Source organism: Crassostrea angulata, chromosome 2 (genome assembly GCF_025612915.1).
Source record: "Crassostrea angulata isolate pt1a10 chromosome 2, ASM2561291v2, whole genome shotgun sequence".
Lineage (NCBI taxonomy): Eukaryota > Metazoa > Mollusca > Bivalvia > Ostreida > Ostreidae > Magallana > Magallana angulata.
Window position 1 is genome coordinate 56579968 of NC_069112.1, and position 19954 is coordinate 56599921.

At 32.3% G+C, this 19954-nt stretch overlaps 1 protein-coding gene across 1 annotated transcript; it reads left to right on the forward strand.

Moving 5' to 3' along the window:
• Positions 1-4501: 4501 nt before the first annotated feature.
• On the forward strand, positions 4502-18752 carry LOC128172614 (multiple epidermal growth factor-like domains protein 10). Its single transcript, XM_052838392.1, has 10 exons — positions 4502-4648; positions 6210-6443; positions 15459-15710; positions 15934-16071; positions 16211-16348; positions 16912-17052; positions 17345-17482; positions 17826-17969; positions 18212-18314; positions 18415-18752. The coding sequence occupies exons 1-10, from the start codon at positions 4588-4590 to the stop codon at positions 18617-18619; spliced, it is 1554 nt and encodes a 517-aa protein (XP_052694352.1). The 5' UTR covers positions 4502-4587; the 3' UTR covers positions 18620-18752.
• The last annotated feature ends 1202 nt before the right edge of the window (positions 18753-19954 follow it).

Below are 19954 nucleotides of genomic sequence, written 5' to 3' on the forward strand. Positions count from 1 at the left end.
AACAAGGCTCGTGCCCCTTTTTTGTTTACATAGGTTCAATATACAGTCATTTCATGCATATCTTTTACAATTTTATGCTATGCTATGGTATGCGATTTTAATGATATGCTATGAGATTTGTTTGCTATGCTATGAGATTTGTCTGCTATGCTATGAGAAATTGAAATGAAGGGCTTAATGATATGGTATGCTATGTTATGCTATAGTATGCTATGAGATTTGAACAAAAACGCCTCCATACACAGAAGAGTTCCACACATTTCAAAGTAAAATAATAAGAAGCCAAAGTTTACCACAAATCTATTATGTAAACATTTATTTTTTCAAATTAAAACATTTAAAACCGAGTTAAAAGAATGTTGTATGCTATGCTATGGTATGATATGACGAATGCGATTCTATGAGATTGTATGCTATGGTATGAGATTCCAATGTTATGCTATGAGATTTCAATGCTATGCTATGCTATGCTATGCTGTATGTTGTAAAAGATATGCTTGAACCGGCTGTACCTGTAAAAATCTTTTTTCAAGATGATTTGTCTATATACTTATTCTTTTTAAGCATAAATAAACAGTTCTTAACGATTAACTCATTCATTTTAGGTCTAAACCTGACATTTTTACTTCAACATTCAAAATGTAAACAAAAGCTTTGTTTACATAGCGAGAAATTGTAAGCTCTGTAACTCGCTTATTACTCAACAAATGACACTCAAATGTTGGTTGCCAATTGAAAATGCCTTGCTGAAGCATTATAAACATTAAAATTGAAAAAATAAATTTTGACCAAAATCGTGACCATGCCCCTTTGAATTCCCTTGTTCTATTTCTGAATCAGCATTAATAAAATTATGAATTGTCTTGGTTTTCTCTAATTATCAATTTTGTAGTGGTATCTCTGCTTCAATGCACTAATATTTTTTTTATTTACAACACATCTTTTAAATTTATGAACGAAATATTTTCGGCTCTGAGTGTGAGACACACCTTCAACACTGTCAATGGCCACTGTGTCAGATTGAGATGTGCAGAAATGGATTAAAAATGATTTTGATGGGTAATTGTTAGGAAATAAAAACCAGGAATTGATTGACATCTGGTGTCTAACCTGTCACTATGCTCAAAAAGCTTTTCCTGTTTATCTCGTAATAAAACTGCTAATTGACATATGTTAATGCAGAATTTTTTTTTTTAAACCAAAATGACTTGTGTTGTCAAATCTGCTGAAAATCATAATCAGTGAATTGGCAGAATCGATTGTCTCTTACCAACTGATGATCAATCAATAATCAAATCAATTTAATATGTTCTTTTTTTATTGTATTCATCTGTAAAACCTTAAATATTTTTTAAAGTAAATTATTACAATGATACGTATGTAATACATATTTAAACATAAGCTGCGTTCATCCAATGGAAGCATCATAAAACATAGTATGTAGTGATTGTTCTTGTCTGATCTGTTAGTATACACATGTACTGAGTATGATCAGAGACATAGATAACAGAGACTGATCGAAATCTCAAAAAATACCGTGGTCCCTATTGTAAAGTGTTCCCATGCAGTTTAAATCAGTAAATCTTTCTTATAAACAATTATATCGAAATATAAACAACTAAAACCTATTACCAATACATTCAAAATATTATATGTTCATGAGTTTAGGTCATATAAACAATATTAAAGGAGGAGTTTTAGGAGGTAGTTGGCTACCCGTCGTGCGAGATTTCGCCGATGTTTTATAGCTGGCCAATATATTTTCTATATATAAATCTTATTTTTCTTTTTTTTTTGTTTCAAAAATGTCTAAAACCTATGCATGCACACTTTTTATTAAAACAATATACTTTTGGTTTAAAATCATTATCTCAGTTAACTAAAATGTACTTCTCAAAGTAAGATTGGTCCTGCACCATTTCTCAACAACAAAACATGCTAATGGTGGAGTTGCCAATCTCTGTTATTAAAGCTGACATGAATTCATAAATACGCATTACTTCCTTTTTATCTCCGACTACCGCCATATTAGTTGTCGATTTCTATTGATTTGCTCATCGCTACACACCCCCTATATAAGGCGGAGAGCTCTCGTCATGCTTCACCGCATTCAGGAATTTCATACACCCGAACACGTTACCTTGGACGAAAAGACTTGTAAAAACGCGTTTTGAACAAAAATAATATGACAACCACTTCACTGGCAAGATATATCCAATAAACGACGAAACAAGACAGACTGAAATCCAGGCGCAGATACTTCAGAAATTCCTCGATTAAATGTAGACCATGTTCCTGTGTATGTTATAACATCGCACATGCGCAAACCACACCCTGTGGCAGATCGAGCAATGTCAATTATCGCATGGATTTTATAAACGGGGAGTTTTTGTAGGAAGGGATAGAAACATTGTTACTTTCTTGGATTTACTATCATTTAGCTACTGTGTTCGATGTAGTGTCGCCAGGGTTTTCAAGAAGATGCAGACGTAATGCACTCTGAATGAACGACACACGTGTTCGATGTGCATGCGAAGTAAGGCAGCACTGCCTGTGCAAAATAATACAGATACCTTGGACATCCTTTCAAAGAATAAATATATTTTGTAATTCATTGATTGTTGTTTTCTTTATTCTTTATTACTACATTTTACTACATGTACAATGTGTAGTTCATGCATTAGAAGTCCGTGCAACGTGAATGCCTCGATCGGAAAGCAACCGACCGTAACTTTCTCAACCGGTATATATACCCCAGTGGCAGTAGAGGAGCGATCGAAACTAATATGCTTTTATGAATTCATGTCAGCTTTAAGTCTCTGGTATGATTCACTCTATTTCTTACAGAAACGTATGGTTAATTCATAGCTCTATAGAAACAGACAGGACTGAAATATACACGCCCCGTTTTATCGATTGGTCAAAACCTACAGCGACCTAAGAAAAATCACAGATTGCACGAAATAATCATGATGATGTCAGACTCAAATTCACATAGGAGACGATTTGACTTTCTTTTAGCTAACTTACTGATGTACATTTACAGTTATTTTGTGATTTTGACTTACTATTTACAATCAATTTATTAATTTGTTAAAAGAAAGATGTAATATAAACAATATTATGCTTTCTTTGATGACTCATTCGGATTATGAAGGTAACAAACATTGCAGAAAATTTTTTGCATAAACCACGTTAGTGTGTTATGTATTTTTTCCCGCAATGTCGTTACCTTCATACTCCGCATGGATCACCAAGGAAAGCATTTTATTGTTTATATATTGGACACACTGACTGCGACGAGGACATACATTTACGTCACTGGTTCATTTTTACGCTATTTAACCCCTAGCTGCACCCGCTCAAACGGTTGCACCATGAAGATGCAACTTACATTTCTTTTTCCTTTGCAGGACACATCTGAATACATTTTCCTGTTAAATTTGGGACCAGTCTTTCCATCACACAAAAGTGTTCAATGTTGATAAAGACGGTTATATTTATATAACATTACCCTAGTCTTGAAGCGTTTAAAAGATTGACAATTCAATGTAATTTCGGAGTTTTTTGGGATTAGTTTCCAAAATGGGGAGACGCGGAAAAACGGATGCGGAACGGGACGCAAAAGCTAACAAAAACTATTTCTTTAAGTTAATGAATCTCTTAAGGCTGATTGGTACTAAGGTATACTTAAAGAAAATGATATTATAATAAACTTTAATTTGCAACAAAATGCCTCATTCTATATGATAAGTTAACATTTGCTGACGACTAAGCTTAGAAACAAATATATTTTATTATCAAAATCAATACTGTAGACCATTTCTCATTTTTTGATAATAATTAAACAATAATCTTAACTAACGGTAAAGGATTTTTATTTGCTAGTTATGAAGCTGGTGTGGAACCAGATTTTAATTAGTATTTTTTACTCCCCCGTGACCCCCCCCCCCCCCAATCGAAAAGCTCTTTTTGTAACTGTTTGGTTATCTTTATTTTTTTTTTTATTTCAAAGTCATATAAATATCCGATCATAAATATTTATATGAGTGTGTTGATAAACTTTAAAAGTTGGAAATCGCCATTAAGGATTTTTTCAAAATGTGCCTACAGTGTATGTACATGTGCATGTACATGCATAATTATAAGCTAAGAGTGGGTACGTATGATTGCAAACATTGACACGTACTTTCTTCGTCTCTATAAGACTGTTATGATTTCATTTCAAACAGACGTAATATTCTCTGAAATTTCGACGACATAAGTTTAAATTTCCTATTGTATAGAATAAAATACAGAGGTAGATGATGGCTACAACTAGATCTTGTAGACGAACCAGTTTTTACACTATACATGTATTTACATATGTACTTGAACCGTACCTTGGCGAGTTTTCTATTGTTAAAAGTGTGGGTTATATGTACAAGTACCTGTATAAAATTACACTCTCCGAGAGTAAGATCTATTATTCTAATTCATACGGGGTTTTTTTTACGCACGGTCTATTTATTTTGGTATGTATATTAGTTTATTTAAAAGCCTTGAGTTTTACCTCCTGGATGGTTTAACATATAAAAAACAGCCATAATGGAGGCAGTTTTGTTTTGCTCTTTTCTGTCTGTATGGATCAGTCTTGGCAGAGCATATGGTAAGACATTCTACTGACTCTTTCATTTATTTATTTATTTATTTACCAAGGAATACATATTGTGACTTATTGTTTTCATATCCAGGTAGACGGGCAGAAGTCGGTCCCTTTCTCAGCCCTTTTCACAATAAATTACTTGTCTCTGTTCCCTTCCACACGGTAACGGACGCATATATACAACGTACTAATAATCCTGACGAAACCAGGCAGTGTGACTCTTTTTTATACTTTTAGGCCACAATAGCCTACTTCAAATTTGATATTACAATGTGTCTTCATAATGATATGCCCCTTTAAAGGGGCATGGTCATGATTTTATTCCAAAATCATTTTTTGATTTTAATGTTTACAATGCTTCAGTTAGGCATTTTTAATAAGCAACCAAACTATGAGTGTCATTCGTTGAGTTATAAGCGAGTTACATAGCTTACAATTATTCGCTATGTAAACGAAGATGTTGTTTTCATTTTGAATGTTGGAGTGAAAATTCCAATTTTATATTTGAAATGAATGTGTGACTTGAAACATTAGGAACTGTTTATATATGCTTAAAATGAATAAGAAGATAGAAAGATCAGCTTGAGAAAGATGTTTACTGATATATTGAACCTATGTAACCAAATACAGGACACTTGCCTTGTTTACATGACGAAAAATGGTGAGCCCTGTGTCTAGCTTATAAATCAACGATTGACTCTCAAATTTCATTTGATCATTCGAAATGCATTTCAAAGGCATTGTAAATAATAAACATACAAAAAAATTTAAAGAATTTGACCAAAATCGTGACCATGCCCCTTTAATACGTACGTTACATGAAAGTAGTACATGTACACCGAAACCACAAAACTTGACATTGTATATGTTTAAATATGTGTATATATTATTGTCATCAAAACAGCTAAAAAATAAAACGAACTGGTTATGAAAGTATAAAATGAGTGCTGTTCTGCATTCCTTATATTGACCTAGCTTTAATCGTTAAATACCTCAAAGTAACAATTGTGTTCATAACTTTTAAAAAAATTGATAGTTGGTGAAAAATTAAATTCAGTGGTAGGCAATACCCCTCCACCCCACCATAGCACAAGTTATAAACCAAAATGCTTTATTGACATGCTCGTATTCAATGCATCCAATCATTGATTATTTTTTTTATTGCTAACTATACTGTACTTGACTCCCTGTATTATTAATTTCATACATAAGCATTAATAAAGTTGATTACTTCTCTCAAATTGAAATTTACGTGTCGATAAAAGTAATAATAATCTTTTTATGCAGTAAATATCATTTTAAATAAACCAGACTGGCGGCAGAATCCTTTCACATGTAATTGCGGACATTGTCTCCATGTGGATGAACGATATTCAGCACAACATACAAGTACATGTAGATTTTCGTCCCTGGCTTTAGAAAAGCATACATACATGATATAGGCTAATATTGGCGGGTGAAGTAAATTCTTAACCGTTTTGTTTTACAGAGAACACGGCTTTGCCTAAGACAGCTGTATCCTTAAAACAACCTTTCAGTGTTATATATAACCACTGTTTTACAGATAATCTTGCATTGAACAAATCAGCATGGCAGCAGCATCCTTTCAACAGTAACGACGATGTGTGGGGGGCGGATCGTGCTGTGGACGGACTGTATACTGACCTGTCTGCTGCTGGAGGACAATGTGTGGTGTCAGGAAACGCCCGATCAACAGCAGAATGGCGGGTAGATCTGGGAGTAGTACTCAGTATACATCACATCTTTATACAGTACAGGACTGATAACGCTGTCTGGGGTAGGTATGCATTAAACGAGACGATATGGCAATAAAAACGCATTTATAAGTTTATGCTTTAAATGAAGCAGTTTTAAAGATAAAACTTTATACATGTACAGGTAATTATCATTGTATAATCAAATGTTCCATTAGTACCCCATGTGTTGGATTGATTATTTAAACAAATTACATTAAAAAAAAACAATTTTCTGATTAACATATTCTTATTGTACTTACATGCATATGAACTAGTGTCGAATCGTTATTTAAAAGTTTTATATTTTGCACACATTGCTAATCGAGCGTGTATTAGAGGTGAATGAGTGAATGTGTGAATGAGTTTTGGTTAGTCACGTGAGGATTCGGTTTACGGGTATTTGTTGATCACGTGTTTATTCTTCACTACTATAGTGCAGGGGCCCGTTTCACAAAGCATGCTTAGGACAAAGTTATATCTTAGGAAAGAACTTTTTCCTAAGTTCATTACTTATTCGTTTCACTATTCCAGTCTTATCTTATGAAATTCCTAAGTTTTGTCTTAACTTTAAGACAGGTAAATCGATGTCTTAGGAACAAACTTAACATGGCGAATGTTTGTTTTATAATGAAATGAATCACATGCACATTAAAGTTGAACAAAAATACAAGAAAAACGAATCATTAGGACTTGTTAACTTTACTTCTTAAATGAAAATTTTAGAACTATCAAAATAAGCATAATCATATTTCTTCAATTAATTTCTTTTGTGTACACTTTTAATCTTAACCTTTTTTAAGATTATCTGGTCGCACGCGCAGGTGGGTAGCGGGTATTGTTACAGTCAGTTCAAGCATATCTTTTACAACATACACCATAGCATAGCATAGCATTGAACTCTCATAGCATAGCATTGGAATCTCATAGCATAGCATTGGAATCTCATACCATAGCATACAATCTCATAGAATCGCATTCGTCATATCATACCATAGCATACCATAGCATAGCATACAACGTTATTTTAACTCGGTTTTAAATGTTTTTATTTGAAAAAATAAATGTTTACATGATAGATTTCTGGTAAACTTTGGCTTCTTATTATTTTACTTCGAAATGTGTGGAACTCTTCTGTGTATGGAGGCGTTTTTGTTCAAATCTCATAGCATACCATAGCATAGCATAGCATACCATATCATTAAGCCCTTCATTTCAATTTCTCATAGCATAGCATACAAATCTCATAGCATAGCATACAAATCTCATAGCATATCATTAAAATCGCATACCATAGCATAGCATTAAATTGTAAAAGATATGAATGAAATGACTGTATAGCTAGTGCATTGATGACAATGAAATTATTCATGCCCGAAAATCACTGATATCATTAGTAGTTTGATAAAAATAGGAATAAATACTAAATAAAACTCAATATACAAAATGACTGGATGATTTGTCCTATCCCTCCACCAAATAAGCTTTTCTTTTACCGAAACAATTTTAGGTGTTTTCTTTGCGGTGGGGTGTGGGGCTGTTTATTTCAGTTTTTGTTTAGAGGGGTAGGAGTGACCGGCAAGTGGTTAAGGTATGTAGATTCTAAATCATCCATGGGAATGCTGTTTCATTAAGAAATATTTGTCGTTTATCCTCACTTCCTCTATCAGCCAAGATGCATTTATTTGCAGTGTTGTTGTTTTTTTGTTTTTGTTTTTGTTTTTTTTTTTATTTGCAATTTATAAATTTTTCACATAAACAATCATACACACACTCATGCAATCTCAACAAGAATATACAATAAATAGTTTGAGGAATATTGTTGATACAACGTACAGAAAAGAAAGTATACGAGTCTACTCTTGAAAAATATTTCTCCACAAAGTCCATCTTTTGTCAAATATTTTCATTTCAGAATTTGTATAAGATATACATTTTTCAATTTCATATTTCACTTTTAAGTAACATGATAAACCAGATAAACATGGAAGTTTGTTTTGTTTAGAACAATAAAAAATGAATAGTTTTCCATATAATATAAGGAAATTCACAACCATGTTTGTATCTAGAAGAGGACAATTTCCAAAAATGACATTTGATATATTGAAACCAACTCTTTCTGAAGTAGTATAATTATAAATGTGAATACTAAACTGATTCCACATAGCTAATGAATGGGAACAACTAATAGAAATATGCTCAATAGTTTCAGTAGAATTCCCACAGAATGAGCAATCATCGTTATCAGTAGCTTTTATCTTCTTCAGATAATTTTTAACTGGGAGAATTCTGTGTAAAATCCTATACTGGAACCATTGAGCAGCAGAATCTTTGGTCACACTAAAACATATTTTAACGAGGCCGGGTCTAATTTGTTCTGCCCTAGATTTTTGGATGAAACTTTTTACATGAATTTCTACTGATATAATTATTATTTTAAGACTAAAAAATAATACATTTACCACACCGTTTGTTTAGGGGGTCATCTCAAAGTTTGTTAATCTTTAACATAGGACCCTATGGGATTTTGATTGAAATGTATCAATTTTGCATATTTTTTACATTTTTTCAAATTTCTGCCCTAGGGATTTCTTTTTCTGTTTTACATATAAAAGTTATTGCTAAAAGGCATCAAATGGTCAAATAAAAAAAAAACCTTTTACCTCCTGGTTTGTTCCACGGGTCTTATCAAAGTTGATTTTTGTATGCCAAATCCAGATTCGTCAGATAATGGCTATTTTTATTTGACAAAGGCGGAAAAGGTGATCTATATAGTATTATTAAATATACAGACATATTTAAGTAATAAAAAATATATATAACATCACATATTAAGGGTCATTAATATAAAATACATGGTTACTGTCTTGAAATATATGAATTAAGCTATATTTAGGCGGGTTAAGAAAACTTGACAGAGGGCTAGGCTTGCTGAACCCTCTTCACGTTTTCGACCCGAGCCCAAATATAGTTTGTACTTCGAGACATTTATGTTTATTCCACAATATAACATTATTTTTACGCATCAAACGAGATATTTTCAACAATTTTCGCTCAATATTTGCAGTTGAAACTATCACGCCATGGCGTCAACCAAGCAAAAAAAAAATGACGTCACAATACAATTAAACGCTGCGCGAAAGCGTGCGTACTCGTTCTGTACTCGGCCTCGTTAAATACATCTTTGGTGGTTTTTTCTAAATAACCATTAAGTGACATTTCAGAGTTCCATCTGACAACAGAAGCTGGAGTTTTGTCCTTAGTGTTAATATTTTTATAGATAATATTGGTACATTTTTTTATAAAAGAACAATGGCTCATAATACAATGGTATAACGGGACCTATAGTATAACAATACATTTCTTTGGTGAAACTGAAAAGTCTTAAAAACTTTGCAATGACACTTATAATGTTATTATATTGCATTGTACATACATGACTAATGTTAAATTTGTTTTCAAACATCTCTTTTGGCAGAAGAGTTCCATTATCATCTAAGAAATCATTAACAGTTCTTACACCCTTTTGATACCAGTATTTTATAAACAAACTTTTCTTACCAACCGTTATCTTAGAATTGTACCATACAGGAGATGAAGTAACCTTGTAGGAATTTTGCAAGTTACCAATATATGATGCCAGTACATACAACCATGATTTTAAAACATCAACCCAAAAGTTGTTGGTTGTCTTATCTAAAAGTTTCTAAATAAAATTATCACCAAAATCCAGAATTTTTCTGACAGCAGTGTCACCATATAATGCAAAACAAAATATGAATCCATGATTGTTCTCCTCTAAGGAGCTTTTGTATCCAGGAACTTTTTAACGATACTAAAAATTATCAATATTGACCATATTAAGTCCACCGTTAACATATTTTTGGGTAACAACCTCCCGTTTGATTTTATCACACTTGGCTTTCCATAGAAATCTAAAGAGTTCTTGGGTCAAAGATGACAACAATTCTTTATTGGGGTTTGGTAAAAAGATAAAAAGATGATTGAGCTTCGGCAATATAAGTGTTTTAATTACGGTTACTCTTCCAATGGGAGTGAGAATTCGTCTATTCCATTGCTGAATCAATGCCAGTATCTTTGGTAATTGTTTATCATAATTTAAGTCAACAATTTTATTGAGATCAACTGAAAAATATATACCTAATAAATTGAATAATGTTGAACCCCAATCTAGTTTCCACCTAGTATGATGGATAACTTGACTAGAAAATTTTCTTGAGCCAATCCAAATAATTTTTGTTTTCGAACTGTTAATTTTCAAACCAGATAATCTTGCAAAAAATTCTAAAGTATCAAGAGCAGCAAAAAGAGACTGTTCAGAACCATCAAGGGTTAGTAAAGTGTCATCGGCATACTGTGTTAGTTCATATTCCTTGTTATAAATAATTATACCTTTTATTTCTTTGTTTTGTTTAATCAAAATAGAAAGTATTTCTGCACAAAGTATAAATAGATAAGGGGCAGCTGGGTCCTCTTGTCGACAACCGCGTTGAATACTAAATTGATCTGATAAGTAACCACTTTGCAGAATTGCAGATTTAAAATTGGTATTTAAAATTTTTACTCAGTCAATAATATATTTACTAAATCCAAAAAATTCTAAAACTTTGTAAATGAATGACCATGAAATAGAATCAAAGGCTTTCTCAAAATCAATTAGCATAAGAAGGCCTGGGATGTTATTAAATTCTGTATAATCCATGAGGTCATAAATAAATCTAGTATTTTCACCTATAAACCTGCCCTGGATAAAACCGCTATGAGTATTGGAAATTAGCGTATCCAGAGTGGATTTGATCCTATAACTTATACGACCTGATACTAATTTATAAAAAAACATTTAGAAGTGTATTAGGTCTCCAGTTTTTCAAAAATTGTCTAGGTTTGTCACCCTTTGTAAACAAGAAATTATACCAAGCCTCTGTGATATGGGTAATTGTTTTTGAATAAATATGTCATTGATAGCACTAATTATAAAATACTTTAAATCATTCCAAAAAAAATTAAAGAATTCATCCGTAAAACCATCACTGCCTGGTGACTTATTGGTTTTCATATCTTTAAGAGCATGGAAAACTTTTCTGTAATATGTTCATCAAGTTTCTTTGAGACCTTATCATCTAAACATGGTACACTGGGAGAAGAGATCTCACTCTGAATGTCGATATCATTTAGTTCATGATCAAAATTTTTATATAAATTTTCATAGAATATCTTAACATTATTCATAATTTCTGACTGATCATATATGATCTCTCCTCTTGTGTTAACTTTTTAATTGTTTTGTTGAGAAAGTTTCTAGATTCAAGGTGACAAAAGTATTTTGCAGGTTTTTCCCCAAGCTCTACCCATTTTGCCCTAGATCGAACAAAGTGGCCTTGTAGTTTTTCTTTTCGCAACTTTTCAAGTGCTGTTTTTTATCTTCTAAAAAGGTATGATCAACAATCTTACTGTTATGTTTAATATCATTAATTTCTTTAATAAGAGCACATTCTAAATTATTGTGCTCCTTTTTTTCTGAGAGAGGAGTATGATATGGTAATTCCACGAATTTCCATAAGTAATATTTCCAAAAAAAGAGAGTCATTAAGTTTACATTCGGTCTCCATGGAACTATTTCCATACTGTGTTTTTACCATCTGTATTTGATTCTTGGCCTTATCAACGTAAGTTTTGTCATAAAGTAGATTATTATTGAATTTCCATAAACCTCGTCCTCTTTCAAATGTATTTAATCTAAATTCAATAACAACAGCAGAATGGTCAGACCGATAACCATATTTGATACACATATCTTCAACTATGTTTTCTTTTGTATAAAAAAAAAACCCTATTCTAATATCAACCATTACAAGAAACCTCGCGTTACATTAAACTTAGTTTAAAAGTTCCACATCTTTCCATTCTAAATTCATGTTAGTATTGTATCCCATTTTGAAATATACCGTAAGATATAGTAAAGTCATAATATTTGGATATCCCAACGGGTATTTTTAATTTAGGATTAAACATATCGGACTACACTGTTTTTATAATGGACCAACTAGGCAAACACAAAAATACACTCGATCATTTATAAAGAATAACAGAAATTATAGCAGTGACCAATTTTTTCAAATGATTCATGCTGTTAAGAATTAAATATACATGTAGCAAAAAACAAGAAAGATATTGCGATTTCTCAAATTCAAAAAATATCGTTTTCATGGTCAATATGGTTTTATAATGTTATTTTTATCTAATTGTGTATGCACGAACTATTTGCACTGTTTTTACACGTTTTAACTTTTTTTCTAATTTGTTTCTAGGTGAATAAGGGAATGTGTTTTTACATTTACTTAGAAAGTTTACACCCATGCCATATTGAAGAGAATTTACATGATCGATATCAGTAAGGCATTAATGAAATGATTTAAAAGTGGCTTGCTATGTATTTAAAGATAAGATTAAGTCAGCTGCGTTACACTAAGAAAGTTTTGTGAAACAGCTATGACAAATCTTATAACTTAGGCATATCTTAAGTTCTATCTTAGAAAACGTCTTAGGAAATCTTTGTGAAACGGGCCCCAGCTGACCAATAGAAAACGACTGAATTCATTAAAATGCATGGCCTTACTAACTCACAATAAATAACGTACATGTAAATCCCGCCAATTCCGCAAACCCCACGATTTTTATCTTCATGGTAGAGACAGTGAAGTGTACTTTTTCCGTACCTGTGCAATATATTTCATATATTTTGTAGACTCATAGTTCTGGATGCCTGGCAAGCTTCTGTTTACCTTGTAATTAAAATATATTAATTGTAAATTACTTTTCATTTATTTTATTCAAATATTCTAAACTACTGTCCGATGTTGCGTATGAATTGTGCAACTGTTTGTGAGTGTTAGTGTGTTTGTACTTATAGGCTTTATTTGTTAATATAATCCTCGAAATAAAGAACCAGTGTATAGCTGAAATCAGTACCAGGGATTCAGTGTTATTTATTCCCATATACCCATAGATAACTCAAGGCAGAAAAAATTGAGGTTCCGCATATTCTGATAATTTCGAAACCTTCATCTGAATGGTGTTCATATGACTGTTGTGCAGTTTAGCCTTCTATCATTTAAAAATGTGTAACTGTTGTTCCGTTTAAAGTAAATACCTGAAATTTGGACACAACCATTACCAGTGTTAAAACTGTATGCCCATTAAATTTCAAGGTCATATCAAAAGGTCACAAAGATGCTGACGTCATTTAGCATTTTTATCAATTTACACCTTTGTCAAATATATACTTAAACCATTGTTAATTTAAAACCCAACGTTACATGTTTATCCTTGTAATATATTTAATATACAAATGTATTATAATTACTGCGTCATGACAATCACATTGATAATTCTTATTTAAATTTGAACTATACAATATCTTGTTGAAGACCGTTACATGTTGCAAATTTCAGTTGGTTTACAAGTGCTATAATTTCTATATGTAAATTATATCACAGTAGTAATTACCTTTGCTTACCTATTTGAATTTATTCCAGTGTCTGTAAGTAGCAGAAATTTAACTTGTATGAATAGCAGTACTAACATTTTAGCAATATTCTAAAAAGAAACTTACTCGCATAGAGAATTTTAACAATGGCCATTTCATTATAAACTCAACTGAAAGGGACTCGAATGGTAAGTTTGCTCACATTTGCAACTTCTCGGGCCTTTCCGGTAGGCTCTGCCGTATACTTATCAAAACCCGCAAATCCGTACTGACATGTTTTAGAACTTCAAGGCATTTTCTTTTATAGAGTGGGTCTGTGCTCCATATTTTTCTCATAGTCTAAATAAGGTCTATTGGAAAACAAACCGATTTCACTCAACAGAAACGTGGAGAGAAGACCCACTATACATACGTAAAAAATATCATTCTGTATCCCAACAATTGAACGTTTTGAAAAAAATAATACAAGTCCGTAAATTCGTGGTCAGACATAATATTTAAACAGCCTCCTTTTTGTGTCTGAAATGGTTCTGTGGTTAGAGTACCTGACACAAGCTAACATTAAATACATAGGGTTTTTATGTGATGGGTTCGATACCGCAAAAATTTCTGGCAATATTTGTTTTCATATCTTTAGTTAAATGTATTTAAAACTGAATATAGTTAGAAATTGTGCTTTAGCAAACGCGTATAATAATATATTTGAATACATTAAATTGGGAAAAAAGAAATTTCATCAAATTGTATTTCACTATTAAACCGAATGGGAATTTGCACCATCTTATTCCCCCATCTTCTTTTATATTTTCCTAAATTTTATTATGAAACTCTTCTTAAGGAGACCAATTATACTACATTGTAAGTCTAAACTAAGTCTAATACAAGTCTGAAATGGCCTCGACCACCGAACCCTCTTATAAATTGCTTTCAAATTATATTTTAATGCTATGACTACATGTATGCTATAGTAGATAAATGATTCAACATTATAAATATGATTAAGGAACAGGCCACTTTAAATTATAACAATATGGTTGATATTTGTAACCTTACATGTATCATTCTTTCAATATTCATATTTTTTCAGTGTCTTTGCCTAGCTGTGATAACATTACGCATCGATATTGAACTACATGCATACATGTACATATGATTTCTGTCGGAGCGTGATCAAATCTTAAATAAAGCCCTCCGGTTTTATTGGATTTGATCACGCCCCAACCAATATTATCACCTCATAATACTCAAAGAATGATTCCCTTTTCCTTAATTGTGTCAGGTAATACAACGGCTACACTGCGGAATTCTTCGGATTATCGGTTTACGTATTGCACAGTACGGACAAGAACCACGAGTCATTACGTTTTAAAGACACTAAGCATACCTGGGAAATATCATCTAATTGTACAAACAAAACGTTTACTTCACATGGAAGATAATACTAAAATAACAGAACTCACCATTAAATGGGCATTTTATGAATGCTTTCCAAATATTTCAAATAAGTGTTTTAAATTAAGTGTGATTTGTTTGTTTGTTTTCTTTTTTATAGATGAACGCAATGGTTATACTGGTAGATTCCTGGGATACTCTGTCTACGTATCAAACTCAACCAATAAAGAGGACGGAGTACTATGTTTTAAGGACATTAACTACACCAAAGCAACCATTCCCAACCCTACAGACATAACGTGTATCACACACGGGAGGTATGTCATCTACTACAACAACAGGACTAACCCCCCGTATCCTGATATATATTCTCCGTACGCATTTAGCGAGCTGTGTGAAGTAGAAGTGCACGGTGAGTAAATTTAACAAAGAATGTGTTTGTAATGACCTAACGAGTGTTTAGTAGTTGTGCTTATGTATTATAGAAGTTAATAGATAAATGGTTGTTGAATTGTTGCATTCCGTTTCGAAAAAGATACGTATACCGTATACATGCAGTGTATTGTAAGTAGGGATATTTTAGAGTATTGAGGTTTTGTCCTTAGTAAGCATCATTACTTAAAATGTTTTAATAGGATGTCCCATACCTGGATATTACGGAGAGGACTGTTCTTTACCGTGTCCACAGAACTGTCAGGAAGGTCACTGTCACATTGTAGATGGAACCTGTCTGGGCTGTGTACCAGGATACAAAGGTCCAACTTGTAATGAAAGTGAGAGTTTTTAATCCAGTCTTTAGATTATTGTATCAATTAAAGAGTTCACTTTATTGTTATTTATTAGTTCTGTAACCCATTTTAGGACAGTAATCAGAACTGGTTATTTTTAGTAAAAAACACAACATTTGTTTAGAATGTCTTGATCAAACGTACGGTCTGGAGTGTCAGCAGATTTGTGTAAACTGTAAAAACAAGGAACCATGTCACCACGTGAACGGAAGTTGCCTGAACGGATGTGCCAGCGGATTTTATGGCGATTCGTGCAATTTAGGTACTAACACTTATAGTCATAATATTCGGTTTTGAACTGCTTTAAGTATGACATATAGCAAGTATAAACTTTGGGAACTTATGTCTAATACTGTAAACGTATTACATTTGCCCATGTATTATAATTAATAGCTTATTTGTCTTAATAAGACTTCCGCAAAATCAAGTACACCACCAAATGTTGAACATATAATATATGTAGATAAATAGGTGCTTTAAGGCATGCGCTTAATCATTTCCACGCTTACTTAATGAAAAATGATTAATGCAAAATATCGTACACGCCAACTATAATACGTTTATAGTATCTCATGGAAAACATCATTAATTGTTGCTTTGTTTTCCCGGAGTGGCTTATCATCTACCACTGTAAACACATATTACATGTATTGTTTAAACGTCGTTTTACAACGAGATCATAGTTTTAATTCAATGCTTAATAAATGCAGTTTCTTCAAATATTTTTCGCTGCTTTTTTCGCTTTAAAAATGACCATTGAATTGCTTGAAGAAATAAAGACATACTAGTGTCTTATAATTGACGTTATATTTTGTCTATAAATAGAATGTCCTGACGGCTGGTATGGGTCTAACTGCCAGGAACAGTGTAACGTCAACTGTGGAGTTCAATACAGATGTGACAGGGTGACAGGGCAGTGTGAGGGAGGATGTCAGGTGGGATGGAAAGGCGTCAAATGCGATACACGTATGGAACTCATTCACTATTGATATATTACAGCGGTACACCATGGAACTCATTCACTTATAAATTAATCAGTATTAAATGCCTTACGATAAAAACAAATGTATTGTCATGTTTGGAAGAAAAGTTAACTTAATAAATGCATAGGTCGTGTAATTCTAATCAAATACATTTCATACTTGTGTTATATCTCCGTCTATAAATTCATAGCTATATTGAAATTATATTATTTGTAATGTTGAAATCCTATTTATTGCTGTTGCTAGTTAATTATTCAATAGCGTGTATCAAATAGATTGCAATGGCGGACAGTTCGGACAGAATTGCAGCTCTGTTTGTGGCCACTGTCTTGACAAAGAACAATGCCACTATATCCATGGAACCTGTTCCAATGGATGTGATGACGGCTACCAAGGACGAGACTGTACCCAAGGTATTAAAGGGACATGGTCACGATTTTGGTCAAATCCTATTTTTCTGTTATTATTATTTACAATGCATAAGGAATTCATTTTTAATGATCAAATGAACATGTTTGCACGTCTAATCTCAACGATTGTCAATAAATTCAAACAGACAACATTACAGCCTTTTAATGTAACCAACAAATATTTAATTAAGTAACGTAATGAAAAGAGTCCTATCTCCGTTGATTTAAAGTTTACGCTTATCGATTCAAAAGCATTTCATCTTGCAAAAACCGTGAATGAATAATGCAAACGCTACTTATTTAATCCCGGGTATTTTTTTAACTTAATTCATTGTTGTTATTTTAGTTTGCATAAACAATACATTTGGATCAAAATGTTCATTTATCTGTGGGAACTGCCTTTACCGGTATGGAGAACAATGTCATCACGAGACAGGTCAATGTCCACGTGGATGTGACGTTGGTTTCCATGGTGATCGGTGCGAACAAGGTATCGATAGTTAATGATTTACTGAAGAAACGATTTCTTGATTTGATGTCATATTTATAATAACACTCTGAATAATGTGAAGAAATTTGAATGTCTTGGTTGTGTTTTATTTGATTGGGTGCATTTAAAAAAGCTTCGAAGAGAGTTACACATGTTATATAATGTTTAAGATATTCTTTAAATGTTTCAATCAATTGCATTTATATCATAACCTGAATTGAATTTATTTTTTTCTGAATCAGCTTCCAGCGATGCTGCGTCGACATGTCAATCATCCACTGCAATATATGTTTCTGTGACCATTATAGTGCTTAGCGTATTATTAAATGTGTTTTTAATCATCAGGTAGGCACATTTTCCAATATTTTTTTCTTTATTGAATTGTTCAGTTATTAGAGTTTTTGTTTTGAATTTGATTAACGACGAATCGTATATTCTTTTCTAGACAACTAAGAAACAGCTTGTGTACATCTACATGTTTACAACAAAAGATCCCAGATAACATCGATAAACACTTTGATGGAAAGAACATGGGTTTAGAAAAGACAACGCATTTTTCAAAGTCCAAGTATGACCAACCAGAAGACAACGCTGCCTATCAAGAGCTTGGAGAAATAACGAAAAACTCCCCGTATAATAATCTTCCTTGACGGAATAGTTTGGATCCAGAGTGGCTATGAATATATTTTGTGAACGCTTATTAATTTATATTGTAAAACAGCAGTTTATCGACCAGGATGTAGTTTCGATAAGATAGAGATGCTATGTGTTATAAAATTTAAACCCATTCATATATATATATATATATATATATATATATATATATATATATATATATATATATATATATATATATATATATATATATATATATATTTATATATATATATTTTCAAATAGTGCCTAGTATGTAACAGACTTATTACAATCGGTTATCGTCCGTTAGCAATTCGTAGGAGTTTTCAAGTTTTAAATTATTTCATGCTTTCATGAATAAATTCAATCGTTAATAACATACATGTATATGTACTATAAAAACGGCTTGCTACTACTTATATCTGCATGTTCCATACGAACTTATGTACAGCAGTGAAAATATTAAAAAAATGTAAAAGTATATCTAATAAAGTAATAAATACAAGTTTCGAATGAAATTATTTTGTCTACTCATGCAAGCTTTTTGGACAGCAATTACTTGTAAAAATGTCTGTTTGTGAAAATTTTACAGAAGTCATAAAACGTTTCAAAGACTTGAGATGTCGATGTAGTTTCGGAAAACATGATTAAATAAATATTTGACTGCATATATGATTCAATAATTATGTTTCTGTATAAAAATTTAAATCTCCAGAAAAATGCATCATAATATGAAATTAAAAATTTACACGTATTTGTCATTGCATAGTAAAACAAAAAAGTGCGATTGGCAATGTGTGCGTTAATAGTGAACGTCGAATGTCTTATGCTAAACATGTAGTCTTTCCTAATATAAATCATGATTAAATCGAAAGTATCGACCCTGAACGTCTGTGGTAAAACGGTCAAAGCTATTCGTGATACAACGCTCAGACGTGGTTAAGAGCAATATGTATGCTTGCTTCTATTATTTATCATAACACTTTTGCTTTATGTGTCTCCCCCTACACATGTCATGTGTAAGAGTCGTTGGAATCTCGGATAACGTTAAGGAGTTCACATTTCCGTTAGAAACACATGCATACGGTCCACGTATTTCAGCTGGGTTTTTTTTAAGGACAGCTACATGTTGTGTAATTGATGAACATTTTCCTAAGTGCTTGTTTCCGCAAAGAAGCTGCCGCTGATCCAATTTTTAAATTCATAACGCCAGGGGGGGTCTCTTAATCTGAATAATTTTTCAACTACTTCGATGAAAGACAAAAGATGAATAAAGACTTCATCTCTATTCTGCGGAGTGAAAGTGGGGGGCAAACAACTTGTCATTATGATGTATTTTTTTACAATGT